Source organism: Chiloscyllium plagiosum, unplaced genomic scaffold, assembly GCF_037043375.1.
Source record: "Chiloscyllium plagiosum isolate Xiang-an unplaced genomic scaffold, Cpla_swu_hap1 HiC_scaffold_30, whole genome shotgun sequence".
Classification (NCBI taxonomy): domain Eukaryota; kingdom Metazoa; phylum Chordata; class Chondrichthyes; order Orectolobiformes; family Hemiscylliidae; genus Chiloscyllium; species Chiloscyllium plagiosum.
Genome location: NW_028270168.1, coordinates 2,947,521 through 2,970,019, shown reverse-complemented (window position 1 = coordinate 2,970,019; position 22,499 = coordinate 2,947,521). Strand labels below are relative to the sequence as shown.

Here is a 22,499-nt window from a genome sequence, read left to right as displayed (position 1 = left end):
GCAGATGCGTCACTTCCGTATTCTTTTCAGGCCGACTCTCAGAGTCACATCATCATCAAAAGCAGCATGGTGAGTGTTAGAGAGTAATAATATAGATAATATGGTATCAGAGAGTAACAATGTGGTGTTAGAGAGTAATAATGTAGATAATTTGGTGTTAGAGAGTAATAATGTAGTGTTAGACAGTAATAATGTAGATAATATGGTGTTAGAGGGTAACCATAGAGTCATAGAGATGTACAGAACAGAAACAGCTCCTTCAGCCCAACACGTTCATGCTGACCAGATATCCTAACCTAATCTAGTCCCATTTGCCAACACTTGGCCCATATCCCTCTAAACCCTGCCTATTCATATACCCATCCAGATGCCTTTTAAATGTTAAAATTATACTAGCCTCCACCACTTCCTCTGATAACTCATCACATACACACACCACTCTCTGTGCAAAAAGATTGCCCCTTAGGTCCCTTTTAAATCTTTCCCCCGTAATATAGATAATATGGTGTTAGAGAGTAATATTATAGAGAATATAGTGTTAGAGAGTAATATAAATAATATAGTGATGGGGGGATGCAGTGAGTGTTAGAGAGTGATGTAGACAATATAGAGATGGAGAGGTGACAGTGAGTACTTTTGATTTGATTTATTGTTGTCATTTGTACCTAAGTACGCTGAAAAATTTTGTTTTGTGAGCAGTACAGGCAGATCATAGCGTACAAGGACTTAGATCATAGGGTGTTTAGACAGAGTGAGGTATACAAAGTTATAGCTATACAGGAGGTGCATAAAAACAAGATCATAATATTTGATAGTAGAACGATCCATTCAGCAATCTGATATGAGCAGGGTCAAGGCTGTTTTTGAACTTATTGGTGCATACATTTTAACTTTTGTATCTTCTGCTTGATGGAAGAGGTTGTAGGAGAGCATTACCGGGATGTGTTGGGTCTTTGATGATGTTGGCTGCCTTTTTCTGGCAGCGAGAAGTGTAGATGGAGTCCATGGATGGTAGGTTTGCTTGTGTAATGATATAGGATGTGCGCACAACTTTCTGTAGTTTCTTACGGTCCCTGGCAGAGCAGTTGCTGTACCAGACCGTGATGCACCCAGATAGGATGCTTTCTGGGTGCATTTGTAAAAGTTGGTGAGGGTCCTTATGGATATGCTGAATTTCCGAAGCCTCATGTGGAAGAAGAGACGTTTTGCGCTGCCATGACCGTTGCATGGGAAGACCAAGACAGTTTGTTGGTTATCATATGAGTTATTGAAGAGTAATGTTGCAGATAACATAAAGAGGTCATGGTGTGTATTAAAATGTAATAATGTAGATAATATATACTGGGATGATCATGATGAGTATTGCAGAGGGAGAGAGAAGTATGGTTCTGTAGTCCAAAAATGAGTTGTGGCCCTTAAACCTGAGGAGATTTACAGAGTTTTAGCATTTTATCAATGAATTGAAATTTTGAAATTGAGTAATTAATGGATCTTGTTTTGTTGCTGTAACACATCGCTTCTTAAATTTTTTTTTGCAGAAGCCCATCCTGTTACAAGGTCATGAAAGATCAATCACTCAAATTAAATACAACAGAGAAGGTGATTTAGTGTTCTCTTGTGCAAAAGATACTGTAAGTATAACACACAACTTATGGAGTGTTGCAGTAACTTATTCCATTAATTTGCTATCTTCATGACTATATTCACATTATGCATGTATGTAATTACAACAGTAAAACCTAGGAACAGAAGTAGGTCATTCGGCCCACCGAGTCTGCTCTGCCTTTTGTGGCTGATCTGATCATTCTCACCTCTACCTTTAGGTTTTTTTTCCATACAACCTCTTGATTCCCTTGCGGACTAAAATCTGTCTATCCCAGCCTTGAATGTACTTAATTACCTTGATTGCCCTCTACAGTAAAGAATTCCACAGATTCACTGACCTCACGGTGGTTCAGTGGTTAGCCTCTCAGCACCAGGGACCTGGGTTTGATTTCACCCTCTGTCTTTGTGGAGTTTGCACATTCTCCTTGTGTCTGCATGTGTTTTCTCCGGATGCTCCAGTTTCCTCCCACAGTCCAAAGATGTGCAGGTTAGGGGTAGATTGGCCATGCAAAATTACCCATAGTGTGCAGGGATGTGTAGGCTAGGTGGATTAACCATGGGAAATGCAAGGATAGGATGGGGTGGGTCTGGAAGGAATGCTGTTGAGAGGTGTTGGTTTGGAGTCAAAGGGCTGAATGGCCTGCTTCCCCACTGTAGGGTTACTCTGAGAAGAAATTCTACTGATCTGTTTTAACTGGATGACTCCTTATTCTGAGATTATAGCCTTTTGTCCTAGATTCTTCCACAAGGGGAAACAACTCTGCATCTACATTATCAAGCCCTCTAAGAATCTTGTTTGTTTCAATAAGGTCACACATGTTTTTGTTCACCCATTTAAACTGTCTATATCCCTCTGCAGACTCTATGTATCATCCTCAGCACTTGTATTATAGCGAAGTTTGCAGATAATACATCACTTCCCTCATGCAAGTCATTCTTATCTGTTGTAAATAATTGTGGTCCCAGTACTGACCCTTATGGCACTCCACAAGTTGCAGGTTGCCATTGTAAAAATGCTCCCCTTATCCCAATTCTGTCTTCTATACGTTAGCCAGTCTACTCATGCTAATATATTACCTCCAATGCCATCTTAAATCACCTAACATGTGGTACCTTATCATACAGTTGTTGAAAATCCAAATGTATTACCTCTACTGCTTTCCCTTCATGACGCTATGCTGAGTCTGCTTAATCATATTATGTCTCTCATAAATGAACTGCTGTTATGTCCTTTAGAATTGACTGTATCCGTTTCTCAGTAGCACATCAAGCTAATCGGTCTCCAATTGTCTCTATTTGTTGTCTTCCCATTTTAATAAAGTTCTTATGGTGGCAATTTTCCAGTTCTCTGGAATGTTTCCAGAATCTGAGGATTCATGAAAGGTTACTACCAGTGCATCCACTAACTCTGTAACTGCTTCCTTTAATATCCTAGGATGCATCCTATTGGGGAAATACCGGTCTTTAGTTTTCTGATCATTTTGTATAGTGATAGTTATTGTATTTATTTCCACTCTTCTTTTTAGGCCTTGATTATTTAGTACTTTTAGAACGCCATTTGTGTTTTCTCCTGTAATGAACAATATTTATTTCAAGTCGAAATGATTTTGTGTGGCTTTGGCTGCGAATACTTTAAACTGTAGGTGTGAGAATGTTTCACAAGTAAATCTAAAGTTTTTAATGGCAGTATTGTTTAAAGTTTAATGTATTCTGGCTGAGGCTTCAGTCACGCAATTCTGTCTACTTAATGGCCCAGCCTATTGCCAGGTTAACATTGAGGTCTCCTGAATGAACAGGTTAACACCTGAGATGTAGCTATTTGGGTGAATTAATAATTAAATTTTATGAGAAAATTAAATATAATTTGTTATAAAGTTAATTGATGAAGTCAAGTTGAAATTAAAACCCTAAATGGTTGTCTTCACCTTTAATTGCGTCTAGGAGAAAGTGAGGACTGCAGATGCTGGAGATCAGAGCTGAAAATGTGTTGCTGGAAAAGCGCAGCAGGTCAGGCAGCATCCAAGGAGCAGGTGAATCGCCGTTTCGGGCATGAGTCCTTCTTTAGGAATCATTCCTGAAGAAGGGCTCATGCCCGAAACGTCGATTCTCTTGCTCCTTGGATGTTGCCTGACCTGCTGTGCATTTTCAGCAGCGTTCACCTTTAATTGCCCCAACCTAATGGGAAGCAGTAGCATAGTGGTAACGTGGCTGAGCTATTAGACCAGAGGCCTATGTTATGATTTGGGAATATGGATTTAAATCCCACCACAGCTGCAGATGCAATTTAAGTTCAATAAATAAGTCTGGAACCAAAGCATATCGCAGTGGTGGTGCCTTGAAATCCACCTAGTTCACTTGTGTCCTTTTATGAAGGGAATTCTGTCAACCTAATATGGGCTGGCCTATACATCCACAGCAAGGTAATGTCCTCTGAAGTGGCCAAGGCAATCCCGCAGGTCAAGGACAGTAAGACATGGACAACAAATACTGACTTTGCTGGTAATGTCAACATCCCATAGAAGAAGACATTTTCTCCCAGTATAACACAAAATAAATTCCTTTTATTGTGCCTCTGCTCATTTTTTGGATAACCGCAGCTCTGGTAATGCAGGTTTTATAAGACCATAAGACATAGGAGCGGAAGTAAGACCATTCGGCCCATCGAGTCCACTCCGCCATTCAATCATGGCGGATGGGCATTTCAACTCCACTTACCCGCATTCTCCCCGTAGCCCTTAATTCCTTGTGACATCAAGAATTTATCAATTTCTGCCTTGAAGACATTTAGCGTCCCAGCCTCCACTGCACTCTGCGGCAATGAATTCCACAGGCCCACCACTCTCTGGCTGAAGAAATGTCTCCGCATTTCTGTTCTGAATTTACCCCCTCTAATTCTAAGGCTGTGTCCACGGGTCCTAGTGTCCTTGCCTAACGGAAACAATTTCCTAGCGTCCACCCTCTCCAAGCCATGTATTATCTTGTAAGTTTCTATTAGATCTCCCCTTAATCTTCTAAACTCCAATGAATACAATCCCAGGATCCTCAGCCGTTCCTCATATGTTAGACCTACCATTCCAGGGATCATCCGTGTGAATCTCCGCTGGACACGCTTCAGTGCCAGTATGTCCTTCCTGAGGTGTGGGGACCAAAACTGGACACAGTACTCCAAATGGGGCCTAACCAGAGCTTTATAAAGTCTCAGTAGCACAACAGTGCTTTTATATTCCAACCCTCTTGAGATAATTAACAACATTGCATTCGCTTTCTTAATCACAGACTCAACCTGCATGTTTACCTTTAGAGAATCCTCAACTAGCACTCCTAGATCCCTCTGTAGTTTGGCTTTACGAATTTTCTCACCGTTTAGAAAGTAGTCCATGCTTGTATTCTTTTTTCCAAAGTTTTGAATCAGTGATTTATAGAAAATTTCTTCTCTCCATTTTGAGGACATTTCCTTGAACCCTTTCTGCTATGAAAAATGAAATAAAGCTAAATATTTGTGAAAGTTTCCTGTAATGTGTAGTCAGACTGTTGAAATCCTTACTAACTGTCCATTTTTGATTATTCTAAAAGACAATGGTGTCTCCACATTGATGGGCCTCTCAGTTGGCCCAGACCTATACTATACAAATGGATAAATTCCATGTACTAACCTTCCTGAGTAGGTAGATATTGTTCTAGGGTAGTGCCAAACACGTACGTACAAAATGTGTCAAATGTTGTAGGTAGTATAAATGCTTAACTCGCTAAACTGGAATCATATTTATAACTAGGCTCAATCAGACCAGTTCTTTACAAATAGTTGCTTTGATCCAAGGAGTTGTTGGATTAAAAAGTTTTCTTAATTAAAAAGGGAAGTTACCCACAATTTAAATTTATAATCATTGAGATTGACTTGCTACTTTACAGTGCAATGGGATTTTCTGTAACAAAATTTATGCTTTGAGATTTTAGTGAGTTTCATGGATTGAATGGTGACAAGTGAAAACAAGTAGAAACAAAGTTAAAGTTCAGAAATAATCAACTAGTCATTCTGTTTTTTTCTCTGTTACACAGGTTGTTAATGTCTGGTATTCTCTGAATGGTGAGAGGCTCGGCACTTACAATGGGCACACTGGAGCAGTATGGTGTGTTGATGTTGACTGTATCCTTAATGGCTAGATTTATACTTACCATCTGATTAAGCAGAAACCAACATATTGCATGGATAAATTCACTACATATATTTACAGTGAAAGCCTGAAGTCTTGTTTGCAAGTATCACATCGTGACAATAATCAAAGTGACCAAAGCAATTGGAGTTTATTGGAAGAGGCACAATACCAGAATCCCACAATTGAGAACGATGTGTGTGCTTTCTGTCATGCTGGTTACTAAAGGGTTTTAGATTTTAGAAGGATTTTAGAATGCAACCAAGTATTTCACAGATGTTCAGCTCATCTTTGCTGTCAGTGCCAAAAATTTCCTTTTTTCTATCTGAGTGAAATGCTTCATTTGACTTTTGATGTGTCATCCTGTCTGGAGACAGGACCAAGGTAGTTGGTTAGAATTGGGTGATAGTTTCCCAATGGGGCCATTGATGCTTTTTTTCCATTCTCAGCGGAGACAGTCCAAGAGTTCCAATTTTTAAACATTCCTTAGTACAAGTTACATTTCCCATTGGCATTTACTTTTGGAAATTCTTTGGGAGATTCCCAATATTGTAAGACTAAGTATTTTGAATGTTAAACATTCTTACCGTCAGGTTACTGCTGCTGCAATTGCCACAATATTGTGGAATTTGAGCTGTAATAAATACTTCTATTTTTATGCAGTTTCTTTTTTTTTAACAAAGCACATTTTCAGTTTTAGAAGTTTCTATCTTGTGGGAAGCCTACTTTTGCAATGCTGAATGCCATTTTGATTGCATTTATCCTTGATACAAATGGATACCACACGTGATGATGTAATTCTGTGTAATAAGACCATAAGCAGGTAGATAGGATTGTGAAGGTGACGTTTGGTATGCTTTCCTTTATTGGTCAGAGTATTGAGTACAAGACATTGGTTAGGCCACTGTTGACATATTGCATGTAATTCTGGTCTCCTTCCTATCGGAAAGATGTTGTGAAACTTGAAAGGGTTCAGAAAAGATTTACAAGGATGTTGCCAGGATTGGAGGATTTGAGCTATAGGGAGAGACTGAATAGGCTAGGGCTGTTTTCGCTGGAGCATTGGAGGCTGAGGGGTGACCTTATAGAGGTTTACAAAATTATGAGGGGCATGGAACAGGGTAAATAGGCAAAGTCTTTTCCCTGGGGTCGGGGAGTCCAGAACTAGAGGGCATAGGTTTAGGGTGAGAGGGGAAAGATATAAAAGAGACCTAAGGGGCAACCTTTTCACGCAGAGGGTGGTACGTGTATGGAATGAGCTGCCAGAGGAAGTGGTGGAGGCTGGTACAATTACAACATTTAAGAGGCATTTGGATAGGTATATGAATAGGAAGTGTTTGGAGGGATATGGGCCAGGAGCTGGCATGTGGGACTAGATTGGGTTGGGATATCTGGTTGGCATGGACAGGTTGGACTGAAGGGTCTGTTTCCATGCTGTACATCTCTATGACTAAGACACAGGAGCAGAAATTAGGCCATTCAGCCTATCTAAATCTGTGAAATGCAAAGCAGAATATTTAATGTCTATGTAATCCATTGTTTGTGTGCTGACCCCCACTAAAATCTGATGAGACCTAATGGTGTTATGCATTCATGTGTACTAAAATTCATTTGATCACTGCAGCTTTGATTTTTGTACCTTCGGAATTTGTAACTTTTGAAGGCAAAATCTAGCAGTTTTACATTGTGAGTAATCCAGAAACCTGAATATTCTTTATGGTAAGGGGATGCACCTGTCAAGATAAATTATTTGCATATTACAAGGGAAGCTTAATCAGAATGAGGAAATTCATGTTCCCTGAGATCTCTTGATTACTTTGGAAGGCCTTCAGATTAAATGATACAATTTTCTCAATGTGGCATATTGTCTTATCCCTCACAAGTATTCAGTAGAGCAGTGTTATTCAAAGGAATTAAAGTTGTTCTGTGTACATGTGTCTTGAATTTCCAAACAGGTTCTTCATTTTTTCCTTAATCTGATAATTAGGGGATACAAAACAAGTGTTAACTGGTTCAGCAGATAACTCATGCAGACTTTGGGACTGTGAAACAGGTAAGATATTGCATCTGAGGAAGGGCAACCAACCCTGAAATATTTTCTCTGCTTTCTCTTCACAGATGTTGCCAGATTTGTTGAGCATTTCTAGCGACTTGTGTTTTTGTTTCTGATTTATAGCATCCACAGTTCTTTCAGTTTTTATTAAGATATTGCATCATTAGACTCTCCAATCACCTTTGTAAATATCAGTGTTGTTATTATGGAATTAATAATCCGGAGTCCCATTCTAATGTCCTGGGAATGTGGGTTCAAATCCCATCATAGCAAGTGGTAAAATTTAAATTCAATAAAAGTCTGTAATTTAAATTTCATCTAAGGCCAACTATAACCATTGTCAATTGTTGCAAACATCCATCTCATTCACTAAAATTCTTTAGGGAGGTAAGTCTGCCATCCTTAACATGTCTGGCCCACAAATGACTCCAGACCCACAACAATGAGCTTGCTTCTTAACTGCACTCTGAAATGACTCTAGCCCTCAGGGAGTGGGCAAAAAATACTGACCTTGCCGGTGATGCCCATATTCCATGAACATGCTAAAAAAAAGTCGATGATTGAGAAGATTCTATTTTTCCCTGATTTCCTCCTTTCTTTCCAAAGGCATTCCATATAAAAGGTCTTTTCTGACAGTTGCACTCTCTTCTCTCATGTTCAATTCACCACTATTGACGTGCAGATCTTGATGATAAGTGTGAGGATGCTGTTTGATGTTACTGCACGGTTACTGCTGAGTCCCGCCTCATTTCACCACATGCACCTTCACAGCTGTGGTCAGGGACTGACACTGTCATCAACTATTTACCTTTTCTCTCTCCCTTAATCTAATTGTACCGCCCTATAACCACACTGCCAGACATTAGCTAACTGGGCAGAACAAAACTTGGATTAGCGATTTTCCAGTCTTTATGTATGTGGTGAGGTCAACTTGTTAAGCCATCAGACATCCTGCATTGCAACTGTGACCACATTTTGAAAGAATTTGATTGGTTGTTAAGCTTTTTGAAACATCCAGTAGTCATGAAAAGCACTGTCTTTTCATTTTACCAGCTTATTGGTTAATGTGTAATGGCAAAGACTTTTATATAATGGCAATTAACTTTTATACACCGAAGGTTATGTAAATCTTCATGTTAGGATTAGTCTCCTGAATTTGTAAAGTATAACTGTTAAAATAAAGTTTGCTGATTTTGTTAAATGTATTATCTGCTGTATTTAATTCTATTTTCATGCAATATTTGACCATTTGTAGCGCTGCCTATTTGTTTTGCAAGTTTGGCTTGTTTTGCATTCATTCGATTGACGATTTTCATTACTAGGGAAGCAGCTTGCTTTGTTTAAAACAAGTTCTGCTGTCAGAACGGGTGGATTTGACTTCAGTGGAAACATCGTCATGTTTACAACTGACAAGCAGATGGGCTACCATTGTTATGTCAGCTTCTTTGACATTCGAGATCCTGCTCAGATAAGTAAGGAAGTATGTTTTAATGGTTGCAAGAAAAAGCTTTTCTTCAAAGGTTAATCTTAAAGAGCATTTTTAAAGAAAGTCTGACTTTTTAGTACCAGCTGGTTAAATTATAGATAAGAAAAACTAATGGGATATGGTACAATAGCAGCTCACATGTAGTAATCTAATCTTGTAATCCTCATCGATTTCTCCACCAATGCATATTTTTTCGTGGATACAGATTACAGATACACAGATGAAATGAATGTTTTCAATACCTACATTTACAAAATGGGCAGATTTTATAGTTTTATGTAGGGAGTTTTCAGGAACTTGGGAATATAAAGATAATACATACTTTATTTTCTTTGGTGTGTATCAATTTATGATTGTTTATGCAATAACTGAAGATCAATAATTTGGAACTGTCAACTGAAAAGTTAATTTGGAATCTTAATATTGTTTAAAATGGGCTAGGTATTGAAAATGTTTAGCAGTTATTGGCCTAACCTTAAAACTAACCTCCACCTGAACAGATTGATGAAAGTGAAATTGGACTTGACTTCCACAGTGATCTCCATCTGATGGTGCTGTTTTTTCAGTGATAAAGAAAGCTTGTGTGGTATCTATCCTGTTTGACAAAATATTTCACATCAATAACAATTATTGATAACTGTTGCCTCATTAATTTTGGGAGCTTATCCTTTTTCTCACTATATTTTTCCTGATCTTGTTTTTGTTGTTATTTTGACTTTGCCATTTATTTGTTTTGTACGCAGAACACAGCAGTGTGAAATCCTTGAACAAAGGAAATGGGGTTACAATGCTTGCTTCCAACATGTGTTAATACTCACTTTGTGTCCTACTTTTATGCTGCAGCGCACAAACCAACCTTTATATACCATATATACTCGTGTAAAAGTCGAATTTTTTAGACTGTTTTTAAAAGTTCAATTTATAGGGCTGACTAATACTCGGGTACTAGCTTTGAGGGGCTGAAATTCATGCTGCAGTTCAAAATACCGTATTGTTAGCAGAAGTCGATTTGATCGCACAACTAATCCAAGGTAAAGAAGCAATACACAATGAATTACGGTAAAGCTAATTACAGTATAAAAGCAAGAGAAACAATAATGAATTACTGGTTGTAAATTTCATTTATATACGGGTACAAAACTAACAGGTCAAAGATTCATTGAAATCCTGCAAAATCACATTAGTCAACATCGTCATAGCCTAGTATAATGGCACACTTAAAATGAAACATTTATAAAATTCTGAATGTGTAAGTGTCTTGAACTTTCCTGCCAAATTTTTCCGTTTCCCTCCCATTTACTCTCCTATGTTATGAACCTCAGCAACATGAACAGTTTTGTCAAAGAATTAAAGATATATGTAGCTAATATATCTCACTTTTATTCAGATATAATGGCACAATTAAAATATTAACCTTTGGGTGTCTAGTGAAGAAAGTGCGATAAGTACCAATAGACGTAGTACTGGTCTGAATGAATGAATGAATCAAAGCATGCAGTAGTAAACCAAGTGGGCTAAGTAGTGTTATGAATGAATGGAGACGCAATATAGTAAACAAGAGTGATGAGTAGAATTACCGGTATGAATGAATGAATGCGATTTCGTTTAAGTGGGTTAATGGGAACATGCAGCTTCCTTTGTAAGAGGGTTATAACGCAATATAGTAGGGTCAACTTTTACCTGGGATATATGGAAAGTACAAGATTTTTTGGCCAAAAATAAGGGGTCGACATTTACATGAGTATATATGGTAATTTAATATTGTGTTCTAATGACTGAAAACCTATTAAATTTGATGCCATCTGCATTTTTTCATCCACCACTTGTTAAATAATGTTGCTGTAATAAGTTCTCATAGTTTTGTATCCTGCATCTATTTTTATTTTGATCTTAGTCGTGTTATCCATGACTTTAACCCAGCCTTACATTCCCTCGGTATCTTTTTAACTCCAAGATTCTAATCCCCTACACATCCCACAAACTGTCCCCATTCCACCATTAATTGGGAGCTTGCAAACACCGTTCCTCTCTTCTTTTGAACCCCAGCTCCCCTCTGATTTTTAATTTTTTGAAAAACATAAACTATACATTTAAACTTCAAATCAACTTTTGTCAGGTGTCCTGATAAAACCTGCACGTGAGAGCTTTCTAAGGACAAATTGACTGTCAGTTTTCTGTGTATACAATTCTGTGTACACATTGGCTGCCTTTCTTTAACATGATAATAGTAACTACACTTCAAAAGGACTTATTGGCTGGACAATACTTTGAGATGACCTGAAGTTAGGAAGGCTGCTATGTAAATGTAAGACTCTTTTGACCTTTTATTAAGTAATCTCAGAGCTTTAATTTTATATTTACACTCCTTATTAATTGTTAGGTAACAATGAACCATATATGAAGGTTCCAGCCAGTGAGTCAAAAATAACCAGTGCTGTTTGGGGACCTCTTGGAGAGTTTGTCATTGCAGGACATGAAAATGGTGAATTAGTGCAATACAGTGCTAAGGTAAGGAGAAATTGCACAATGATTGCAATCCAGTGGCAACAACAGAATATAAATGATGCGCTGTGCTACTGTTATCCAGAGAAACTACACCATCTGCAATCATTGGTTAATTCTGAAACATTTAAAATTATGATTGCCTCAGTGTGATAACTGATTTCCTCCTCCATCCTCTTTCTATTTATTTTAACATTTTCATTTTATATATTCATTTTAATATTACCCTTGACAAGGAATAGCGCTTCTATTTCCTTTGAAATTCAAGGTGTTTCGCAAAGAAATAGCTTTAATTTAAAACCGACTGTGTTTGAAAAATCACAGCTCTTGAGGATGGTTCATCTTGAAGGACCCTTCCTCAGCAATAATCTTTTTTATTGCTTGTCTTCACATAGAAAGCTTTACAAGCTGTAGTTACATTTTATTACACCAAAGTGACTAGCTTTGATAATGCCCAATACCGTTATCTAATGTTTTGAGGAAAACTTATTTATTTGAGAGGATGACCTGGTATTAATGTCTCAATTCTACATGGATTAGTGATTTTTAAAGAGCACTCCTTTGTTATTCTGGAGTCATGCCTGTTCTATCAAATATATGAAGTGATTGAATACTGGTGATTTATTTGTTTTATTTTGCAATTATTGACACTTGTGTTACTTTATTGACAGTCTGGGGAAATAATGACAAAAGTAAAAGAACACACCAAACAAATTAATGACATTCAAACTTCCTTAGACCTGACCATGTTTATCACTGCTTCAAAGGACAGTACTGCCAAGGTAAACAGTGTTTTCCAGTGTCACAACTTGTCATTTTTCTGGTGTAAGCTGAACTGTTAATTCATGCAGGTTCAATGTTCTGTTCCAAATTAAGTTTGTAGAGCTATTATTACATTAGGGACAAAGTCTGTTTTGCAATATTAAAAAGGAGGATTTTTGTTGAAGAATAAGGTTTGACTGGCCTGGCTATCTGAAGATATTCATTTTGCTAAACCTTCTCAATGCCTTATTCCATCAAATGTCGTCGTGTTGTTGGAGGCAGTAATTCCCCAGCCTGAAATATTTAGCTGTTGTTTCCATGTTTGAATTGGACTCGAAGGCTGTGGTGCTGGAAAAGCAGAGCTGGTCAGGCAGCATCCGAGGAGCAGGAGATTCGACGTTTCAAACTTTTCATCAGGCTTATGCTCGAAGCGTCGATTCTCCTGCTCCTCGGATGCTGCCGAACCGGCTCTGCTTTTCCAGCACCACACTCTCGACACTGATCTCCAGCATCTGCAGTCCTCACTTTCTTCATGTGTGAGTTGGAACTGGAACATGTTCAAATTGCATGTTTCTGGCACAACCTGAACTAAATGTTGATGCTCACACTGTTGGCATTTTTATTAAGTGTGTTGTGCTTTTAGATCTAATGTAAGCTAGATAGCAAAGTACCACTTATGTTATGAAATATTCTGTAGGTTTTTGTTGAATAAGTGTTCTTTATTGATAATGTAAGCATCTTTGTAGAGGAATGATCTCTCACTTTGGTTGGTGTCATTTTCTGTGCAGCTTGAACTATGAATAGACGTTTGCGAAAGGTCATCAGGGCCACTTAAGCCAACCCAGAAATTTCACATTGATGTTCACCCTATCCTATGACCATCCCCTTCTGTTTCCAAGCAAATTTAACACAGAGTTTTGCAGAAGAAAGCCATTTGACCCATCATGCCTGCACCAGTTCCTTGAATGGGCATCATTACTGAGTACCATTTTCCTGCTTTTTCCCCATATCCTTGCTCACGACTTCCATTCAAATAACCATCCTATACCATCTCGAATACCTAAACTCATCTTGCCTCCGTCAAATGGATTCCATCCCCTCACTTCTGGCAATGTGAAAATACTTGTGTTGCATCATATCTGCTCCTTTGTAATTTTTTTTGGTTCACTGTGGAAGATGGGTGTCACTTGCTGGGCCAGCATTTATTGCCCATCCCAAGTTGCCCCTTGAGAAGGTAGGGTTGAGCTGCCTTCTTGCTGCCTTCTACAGCACTGCAGTCCATGTGCTGTAGGTTGACCCATAATGCCCTTAGGTAGGGAATTCCAGGATTCTCACCGAGCGACACTGAGGTAACGTTGATATATTTCCAAGTCAGGATGCTGAGTGACTTGGACAGAAACTTGCAGGGGATTCTGTTCCCATGTATGTGCAACTCTTGTGGTTGTGGATTTGGAAGATCTTTGAATTTCTGTAGCGCATCTTGTTTTTAGTGTCTGTCAGTGGTGGAGGAAGTGGATGCTTGTGGATGTGGTACCAATTAAGAGGGCTGCTTTTTGCTGGATGGTATTGAGCTTCTTGTGTTGCTGGAGCTGCCGCCAACCAGGCAAATGGGGAGTATTCCATGTTGACATAATTTTGGGAGTAAGAAGATGAGTGACCCACTGCAGGATTCCTAGCCATAGTATTTATGTGGCATGTCCAGTTCAGTTTAGTCAGTACCGAGCTCCAGGATTATGATGGCAGGGGATTCATTTTAAATATGTGTCGTCTGGTTCTTAATCCTTTAATGAGAAGGAACAGTTTCCCACTATCTACTCCTATTAAACCTGTTCTTGATTTTAAAAGCCTCTATCAGATCTCCTTTAGCCGCCTTCCCTTTAAGAACAGTCACAACTTGTGACATAGCAACACCAAAGACTATCGCCACGGTAACTCTGTTAGAACTAATTTTTTCAGTTTTCTTAAAGTTTTCTAATTTTTTGTTCCATATTTCAGCTGTTTGATTCTGCAAGTTTTGAGCACTTGAAAACATACAGGACTGAACGGCCTGTCAATTCAGCTGCTATTTCACCTATTGTGGAGCATGTAAGTAACAAATAAAAATGTTAAATGAGAAACCATTCAAAGCTGACTCATGAAATCAACACTTTATCACTATATTTACTTTCGTCCTAAGTTACAATGCTGGGTTTAGTGAGAATTACTGATTTGATGATCCTCCCACCTCCCTTATCTGTCTTTAGGACTACACATGACGAGTAATCAATCTCAAGCAAAAACAGAAACTGCTGGAGCACCTCAGCAGGACTGTCAGCTTTTTATGGAGAGAGAAACTGAGTCAATACTTTGGGCCCAATGACCCTTTATCAGAGTAATCTATCTGTGGCCCAGTGATTCCTGGAATATTTTGCAGTTTATTTAAACACCTCAGTTTATTTCAGTATCCTCTGGAAACCCTTTGTTTAAAGAAAGGCTGGCGAAGTGGGGAACTCACTACTGTCACAATGACTTCTCATGATTCACTAGTCCAGGTGCAATTTAATCATTTGATATTCATCAGCTTCATCAGAATTGTTCCAGCTTCCTTCTACAAGGGAGTTGGGATTATGGGGAGCAGGCAGAAAAGTGGATGTGTAGTCACAATTAGCACAGCCACGATCTTATTGAATATTGAACAGGCTCAAAGGACCGAGTGAACTAAGGCTACTCCTATACCTTATGAGAAAAGCATGCTTTCATGTACTGAATGCAGTATGTTTATATAATAGCAAATGGCTTGTACAATTCATGCAAATTTACCTAAATGGTTACATAACTGATTCTGTTGTATGCTATAAAGGTTTGTTTGATCAATTTCTATTTCACATGATTGAATTGGATTCTACAGAGTTGAACAGCACAGAACAGATCCTTCAGTCCAACCTATCCACACTGACCATGTTTCTCAAATGAAACTAGTCCCACCTGTCTGTGTTTGGACAATATCCTTCCAAACCTTTCCTATTCATGTACCTATCCAAATGTCTTTTAAATGTTGTAACTGTACCTGCACCTACTACTCCCTCTGGCAGTTCATTCTACACATGAACCACCCTCTGTGTGAAAGTGTTGCCCCTCAGGTCCCTTTTAAATCTTCCTTCTCTCACTTTAAAAATATGTCCTCTAGTCTTAGACTCCCTTAGCTTAGGGGTAAGACCTTTCCTAAACATCTTACCTATGGCCCTCATGATTGTGTAAACCTCGATAAGGTCACCCTTCAGCCTCCTACACTCCAGTGGAAAAATGTCTCAGCCTATCCAGCCTGTCCCGATAACTCAAACCCTTCAGTCTCGGCGCCATCTTTTGTAAATCTTTTCTGAACCCTCTCCAATTTGCTAATATCCTTTCCTACAGCAGGGAAACCACAATGGTACACAGTGCTCCAGAAGTGGCCTCACCAATGTCCTGTACAACCGTAACAGGACATCCCAACTCCTATACTCCTCCATAGTCTGAGCAATGAAGGCAAGTGTGCTAAATACCATCTTGACTGCCCTGTTGACGTGTGATGCAAACTTCAAAGAACTATACCTGAACCTCCAGGTCTTTCTGTTCAACAACACTGCCCCAGGGCCCTCCTATTAACCTTTATCATTAAGTGTGATTTAATCTGGCTGCTATGTCACAGGTTTCATCCTGATTTTTCATTGATGTTCAAACTGGATAAATGGGGTCTGTAATAAGTTTAGATAGATGTGCTATTACAATTTGCACCTATGCTTCATGCCACATTGTTGTTCACTGTAAATAGAAAATACAGTTTGTGCCATAAGTTGAATTGCTTTCAACTGTTGCTTCTCATTACCTTGAACGTTCATGCCTCTGGCTCATGTAGTTATTGCTTTATAAGCATCCAGAAATGTGAGTCCAGTAGGAGATCTGTCATAACGCAGAAGGATCACTCTTTCAGATACACCGCGGAGTAGAGCAGGAGTGTTAAAGGAGAGGACCTTACCCATTCATATCTTTTTAACAAGTGATTTGTTTTCCATTTATAATGGAGTTGGGGTGTGAGGGCTTTATGTTTGCATTTATTGTATCTACCCATTTATCTGCTTAGAGACTAACATCCAGGTATTAACGGTATTTTTAAAAAATGTCATTTATGCTTAAATATGTAATTCCTGGAGGTAGAAAGATGTTTTTATGAAATAGTCAAAGGTATTACATGAAAAATAATTGTTTAGTAATTTTTGATGGTTTGATTGTTGTGGGTATGATTAAGCTTTATACTCTGACTTGTATTTATCGCTCACGTGGGACCGGTCCTACTGTATTTAGTGTAGGTTGTCTCATTGGATTAGTATTCAAATTAAATCTCAGTTACACTTCATTAACTGCATTGAAATGTAGGAGACCAGCTTTCACTTTTACCTTCCAGCTCTCTTCCCAGAAGTTACCATCTTTTTCCACTGATGGTGTAGATAGAGGACAGCTGATAATGTTATCATTACTTCAATGGATACAATAACTCCCTCATATATCATGCATTGTATGCATTTGACTTAATAGGAAAAGTCGTTTTCAATTAAATTGTTTCTGTCTCAATGGCTTGGAGATGAAAGGTATTCATGTGTTGGTATGACTGTTATCTGCTTTTCTACTTGCTGAGACCTAATCTAAGATTGCAACAACTAGTTTTCAGCTTCCATTTTTGATCCTTTAAAGCAATGATGCTACCTTCCACCCCTTCCAAAGCCTAACAGTTTACCATAGATTTATTATTTAAACCATTAGCTACAAATTTCCTTTCGCCTATTCTTTCAGATCTGTAAAACCATGATTGCAGGTTCATCTGAAACCAGAGCACTGTGTCCATTCAGCTGTTGCGTTCACTAGACCTAAGGAACACTTCTTAAAAATAACACATCTCTCACTTAAATGGAGATTTAGTAATGGAGAACAGGGAAATAGTGGCATTATAACTGGACTAGCAATCCAGAATCTCAGGTTCATGGTCTGTGAGCATAGGTTTGAATCCCATATGGCAGATGGTGACAATTGAAATCAATAAATTCTGGAATTAAAAGCCAGTCTAATGGTGAGAGTGTAACTATTATCAAATTCCTTAACCCAGAAATGACTTGTTTTATCTAAATGTACTAAATTACATCTCATGGAATATTAGCAAATATTTAATATTGCCTGTTGGTTCAAGAAGAACATTTTTTAATCTAAATTATTCAACAGCATTCAAATTTTAAGCAGTGCTTGATCTTTTTAGTTTCTGAATCTGGAACTAGTACAGATCTAAGCTTTCACAACGTCAGTTGTGTTGATCCTGTGGCTGGGGAAATCAGAGTGGTCGGTATATCTACAGATTTCCCCAAAAGAATATTCTTCAAGTAGGAGAAATGAAACCTCATTGTATGTTTTAGGTGGTTGTACAAGAATAAGCAGTGAGCTATTGTAGCAGCTAGGAATGGTAAGCAGAACCTTTACTTACACAGGGGTGGGGGAGTTCTACACTCTATCCTCTTTGGGTCATGTAGCTTAGGAGTCAGGAATCTGACCTATAATACCAGTGTTTTAGCTCTAATGTCACTACTTTATTCACACTTTTATCCAGTCTGAATGTTGTGAGCCAGCCATTTAGAGAAGTTTGCTCTTTCCACTGTTACATCATTATTGCAAAAATTCTAAATCCAAAACCAGGATCATGTATATGGCTTGAGTTGTATGCAAGTTGATCAGAGTATTAACTGTAATCTTTGTGGGTTGTATCTCAACAACCTACAAAGTCAAAAAGTTTGACCACTTCTGATCAAGTTCAACTAATCCAGAACTTGTGATCAGAACTGCCAGCAAAAAGGATGCAGTAGATTGTAGACCGATTCTGAACCCATCACATTGATGGTTTCGAACTAACACTGGCTGGGTTTAGTTTTGCAACATTGTTGGTTATTTGACATTGCTGTCTTCAAATTTTGTTCAGTCAAGGTTAAAGTGTCAATGTAATTTTGTGACCCAGCACACTGTTCATTTGAAATTAAATCATCATGAGAACGAATCATTTCTCTGTTAAGTCATCTAACAGATCTTCAGGGCAGATCTGTACAGAAGCAATGTTTATGAAAAATGACACACTTCCCTGCTTATTTGACCATATCCAATATAGAACTAAATAGTGATGAGACCACCCTTTGCAGTACATGCACTGAACATTAAAGGGTGATTGTGTTTTTCCGTTAAACTGTTAACTGTGCAGAGTTTGGCTTGCAGTTTATAGTTTGTGAGGATGTTTCTTTGTGTAGAGGATTTTTACCTGTTGTGCCATATAATTTCCAAGCTGATTCTGCAAAGCTGTCATTTTACAGCTGTAACATGCATTTGAATATTGCAGTTTTTCTCAGAGCTGGACTGGGTTGTGCAGTGTGATACTCATGTTTTCATATCTGGAAATGATTCTCTTTCAGTTAGTTGCCAAAGGTCATTGTACTACATTTCAGAACATCCTGTCAGTCTGACCAGTGAATAAAGTATTGCTGCTGTTAATATAGTATTCTTACAGTTTGCTTTGGTTAATTGTATCTGTACTGGATTTTGGTGTAATAGGTTGTCCTTGGTGGTGGTCAGGAAGCAATGGATGTCACAACGACCTCTACCAGAATTGGCAAGTTTGAGGCTCGGTAAGTGACAATGTTGTGGAGTTAATTCATTAACCTTTTATTTTGATATGTTCTTTTCATTTTGAGAGTTTAGCCCAGCATTATTATTGCTGTTTGTTTTCCATACTGTTCGCTCACTAAGCTCGGGGTCCTGCTCACAACTATTAAAGAGAAATTATTGTATGCCGTTGAGATGGTAGTACTGTTCATAGTGCAGCTTGGAATTGTTGTGTTTCAGAAAGGTTTACTTACGGAAGAATGTCATTTGCTGATGCCACTCCAATTTGGATTATCTATACTTCAGTTGTTTGTCACTATTTCTGTCAATTTTTCATGTTACTTTTGACATCATTCTGTTGCATGTCTTCTCTTACCATCTGTGTTCTACCTCTTATTGATGGTAAATGAAACCATCCTGACCATGGTATTTTGTTGGGCTTATCCTCACTGCCATGCCAGGAATGTCAGTTGCTCCATATGTGCACAGCCTGAAATTGCGGGCTGTTCCGCCAGACTGTCGTTACTCTGCCTTTTCTGTGATCGAACTACTTTGACACAAACCTGCAATTCAAATACGGACCTTTCCAGTCTTGATGACTGAGAGAGAGAATTTATTTTAATCTTCAAAATACTTTTTCATACCTGTTTCGAATTAATATTAGTTAGGACTTTATTGATAGACCATTTAACCTTGAACTCAGAGTCTTGTCATGCATTTAAATTAATATTTCTGCTTCTTGACTTCATGATTGCCTAAGGACTCCAACTAAGATTTAATCTATTTGATTGTGTGATCACTATAAACTGTTATTGAGTAATTATGAGAAGTTAATAATTAATAGAGCCAGTGCTGATCAGAGATATGGTGAAATAGTCAAACATGTTTGTCTTTTTAAAAATTATCATTAATAGCCCACCTTTAGGGAAACAAAAGTAAACAGGAAAGACCCTGTTCTAGACAAGAAAATACCATTACTTGCAAGGAAAGCACAGTTGGCTGGTCTGTGATGCAGAATGATGCCGGGATCAATTCCTGCACTGGCTGAGGTTATCTTGAAGGACTCTCTTTCTCAACCTCTCCCCTCACCTGAGGCATGGTGACTCTCGGGTAAACCTCCACTTGTCTCTCTCTCTCTAATGAGAGAGTAGTCCTATGGTCATCTGAGACTTTGGGGTGTTTACCTTTTAATATCAGGATGATATCGGCTGGAGTTTTTGACAGTCCTGTAAATCAACTAATTCATGCTCATAGTTTCAGAGAAAATACAGTGTAATGATGAAGGGGGCAGTTATCTGAGGATTGCTGTAGAATTGTAAGATAGTTTAACCAACTCCTTTTCTCTTTTTAGATTTTTCCATTTGTCATTTGAAGAGGAGTTTGGTCGAGTGAAGGGTCACTTTGGTCCAATCAACAGTGTGGCTTTCCATCCTGATGGGAAAAGGTTAGCACAATAATTTGATAATTGCATTTGAAGGTTTTTGATGAAGTATATTGAATTGCACTGAAACTAACAGAAGGGTTTGTAAAAAAAATAAATTATTCATTTCACTCATGACTGTCATTGTTTTTCAATTGATCTGTTCCAGACATGTTTAGAAATGTTTAGAGACAATTATATTTTGGGGTTTCTAGTTTTCTTGGTTCTGAGGATATTTAATAAAATAAAAGAATATCATGTAAATTGAATGATATTGTGGATCTATTATCATCATTGTCTTTAGTTTACCTTTTTAATCTAATCACGTTATTACATAAGTTACAAAAATGTGGCCAAATGGTTGCTTGTGTTATGAAGGTGTAGGGGGTAGTGTACTGTTAAGAAAGTTGAAAGCTAGCAAGGACTTGGAGAAGCACACAGTGTACTGAAAAATTTACAATGTAACTTTTGGTTCAGAACAGCTAGTGCTGACTAGGTTGCTATGAGACAAAAACAAATTCAAATTCAGCCAATCAGTTTAAATTACACTCCAAAATACCAACCTCTAATCAAGTTTGAATTTAGTATATTGACAATATTTTTAAAAAATGAAACAATCCGTGCTTTGGGATGTAAGACCGTGAAAAATTGAACAGTTGAGGGGAGAACTGCCAAGCCACCAGCATGTATAGACTGCCAGAAACACAGCTCTCTTAAAGGTACCTTTACCTATCAATGACCTGTGAAACAGAAATCCCTAAGAAGAAGAAAATCTACAGAGGAAAATACAAAAGGGAAGATTCGACAGCTGCCTAGTTTTGAAATTTGAATGTTGGTAAATCTTAATTGGGGGTTTTTATCGGACTAGTATTATAGAAGGGAAAATAAAAGATAGGTATCGTAGAAGGAGTTGGGAATAGTTGTTGGTTAATTATTCTCTGTTATATTTTAAGAAATAAAGTTGTTACTTTTTACTTTAAATAAATAGTTCTTGGCCTCTCGAATTTCCACAGATTACAGCATGGGGTGAACCTTTTCCATGTTGCTGGTTTAAATTAGCAGAAGGCTTTACCCCATGTCATAACTCTTGGAAAAGTGACACCAGATAAATGTTCTTCACTATTTTATGGGTATCATGAGCAACAAATGACTTCAGCAGCCACTGTGGTAACAATTTAAATTTGCCTGAACAGATCAAATTCTGGGGAGCTCATATCAAAACTTTGCAAAAACAATGGACTGTAATGAGCAGTGGGATAAAGAAGGAATGAGTGCAGAAACTTAATTTTGTAATTAATTTTGTGGATGTCTACACAAATACCATCTTTATACTTAAATGTTTATTGCCTTGCTTTCTAATGCAAATTGGGATAGGGCCTAATCTAATCAATATTATTTGTTCTTTACAGTTACAGTAGTGGAGGTGAAGATGGTTACGTGAGAATACATCATTTTGATCCACAGTATTTTGAATTTGAGATGGAATTTTGAGGAATAAAAAGATCATTGCTTTCAAATTGTATTGCTAGAATTATTTTGTTAAATAAAAAAATACAGAAGAATATTATGATCATTTATATACTCTATATCTCATCAATTCAGTTGTTCTGTGCAAATGGAGATTTGCATAGTAAATTGTTTTACAGTGTGACTACAAAGATTTAAACAGAAAAATCATCATTTGTCCTGTTTAAAATTTCATATTGCACATATATAGTAGGGGCCACTTTGCAATGGATAGCACCAGTTCTTGGTTTTTTTTTAAATAAAAATTGGCTTTGATGAAATTGAAAGAATGTTTAGATCAGTTAACTTTATAAATTGCATTCTGAATTAGTGCACTGAAACAAAGGACTGTTTCATTAATGTTCTGAA

General features: G+C 37.9%; 1 protein-coding gene across 1 annotated transcript; it reads left to right on the top strand.

Moving 5' to 3' along the window:
• Window positions 1-13: 13 nt before the first annotated feature.
• eif3i (eukaryotic translation initiation factor 3, subunit I) lies at window positions 14-22,197 on the top strand. Its single transcript, XM_043717203.2, has 11 exons — window positions 14-69; window positions 1,539-1,631; window positions 5,662-5,749; window positions 7,744-7,809; window positions 9,132-9,281; window positions 11,676-11,803; window positions 12,469-12,579; window positions 14,555-14,644; window positions 19,154-19,227; window positions 20,556-20,648; window positions 22,034-22,197. Exons 1-11 carry the CDS (start codon window positions 67-69, stop codon window positions 22,113-22,115), a joined length of 978 nt encoding a protein of 325 aa, XP_043573138.1. The 5' UTR covers window positions 14-66; the 3' UTR covers window positions 22,116-22,197.
• The last annotated feature ends 302 nt before the right edge of the window (window positions 22,198-22,499 follow it).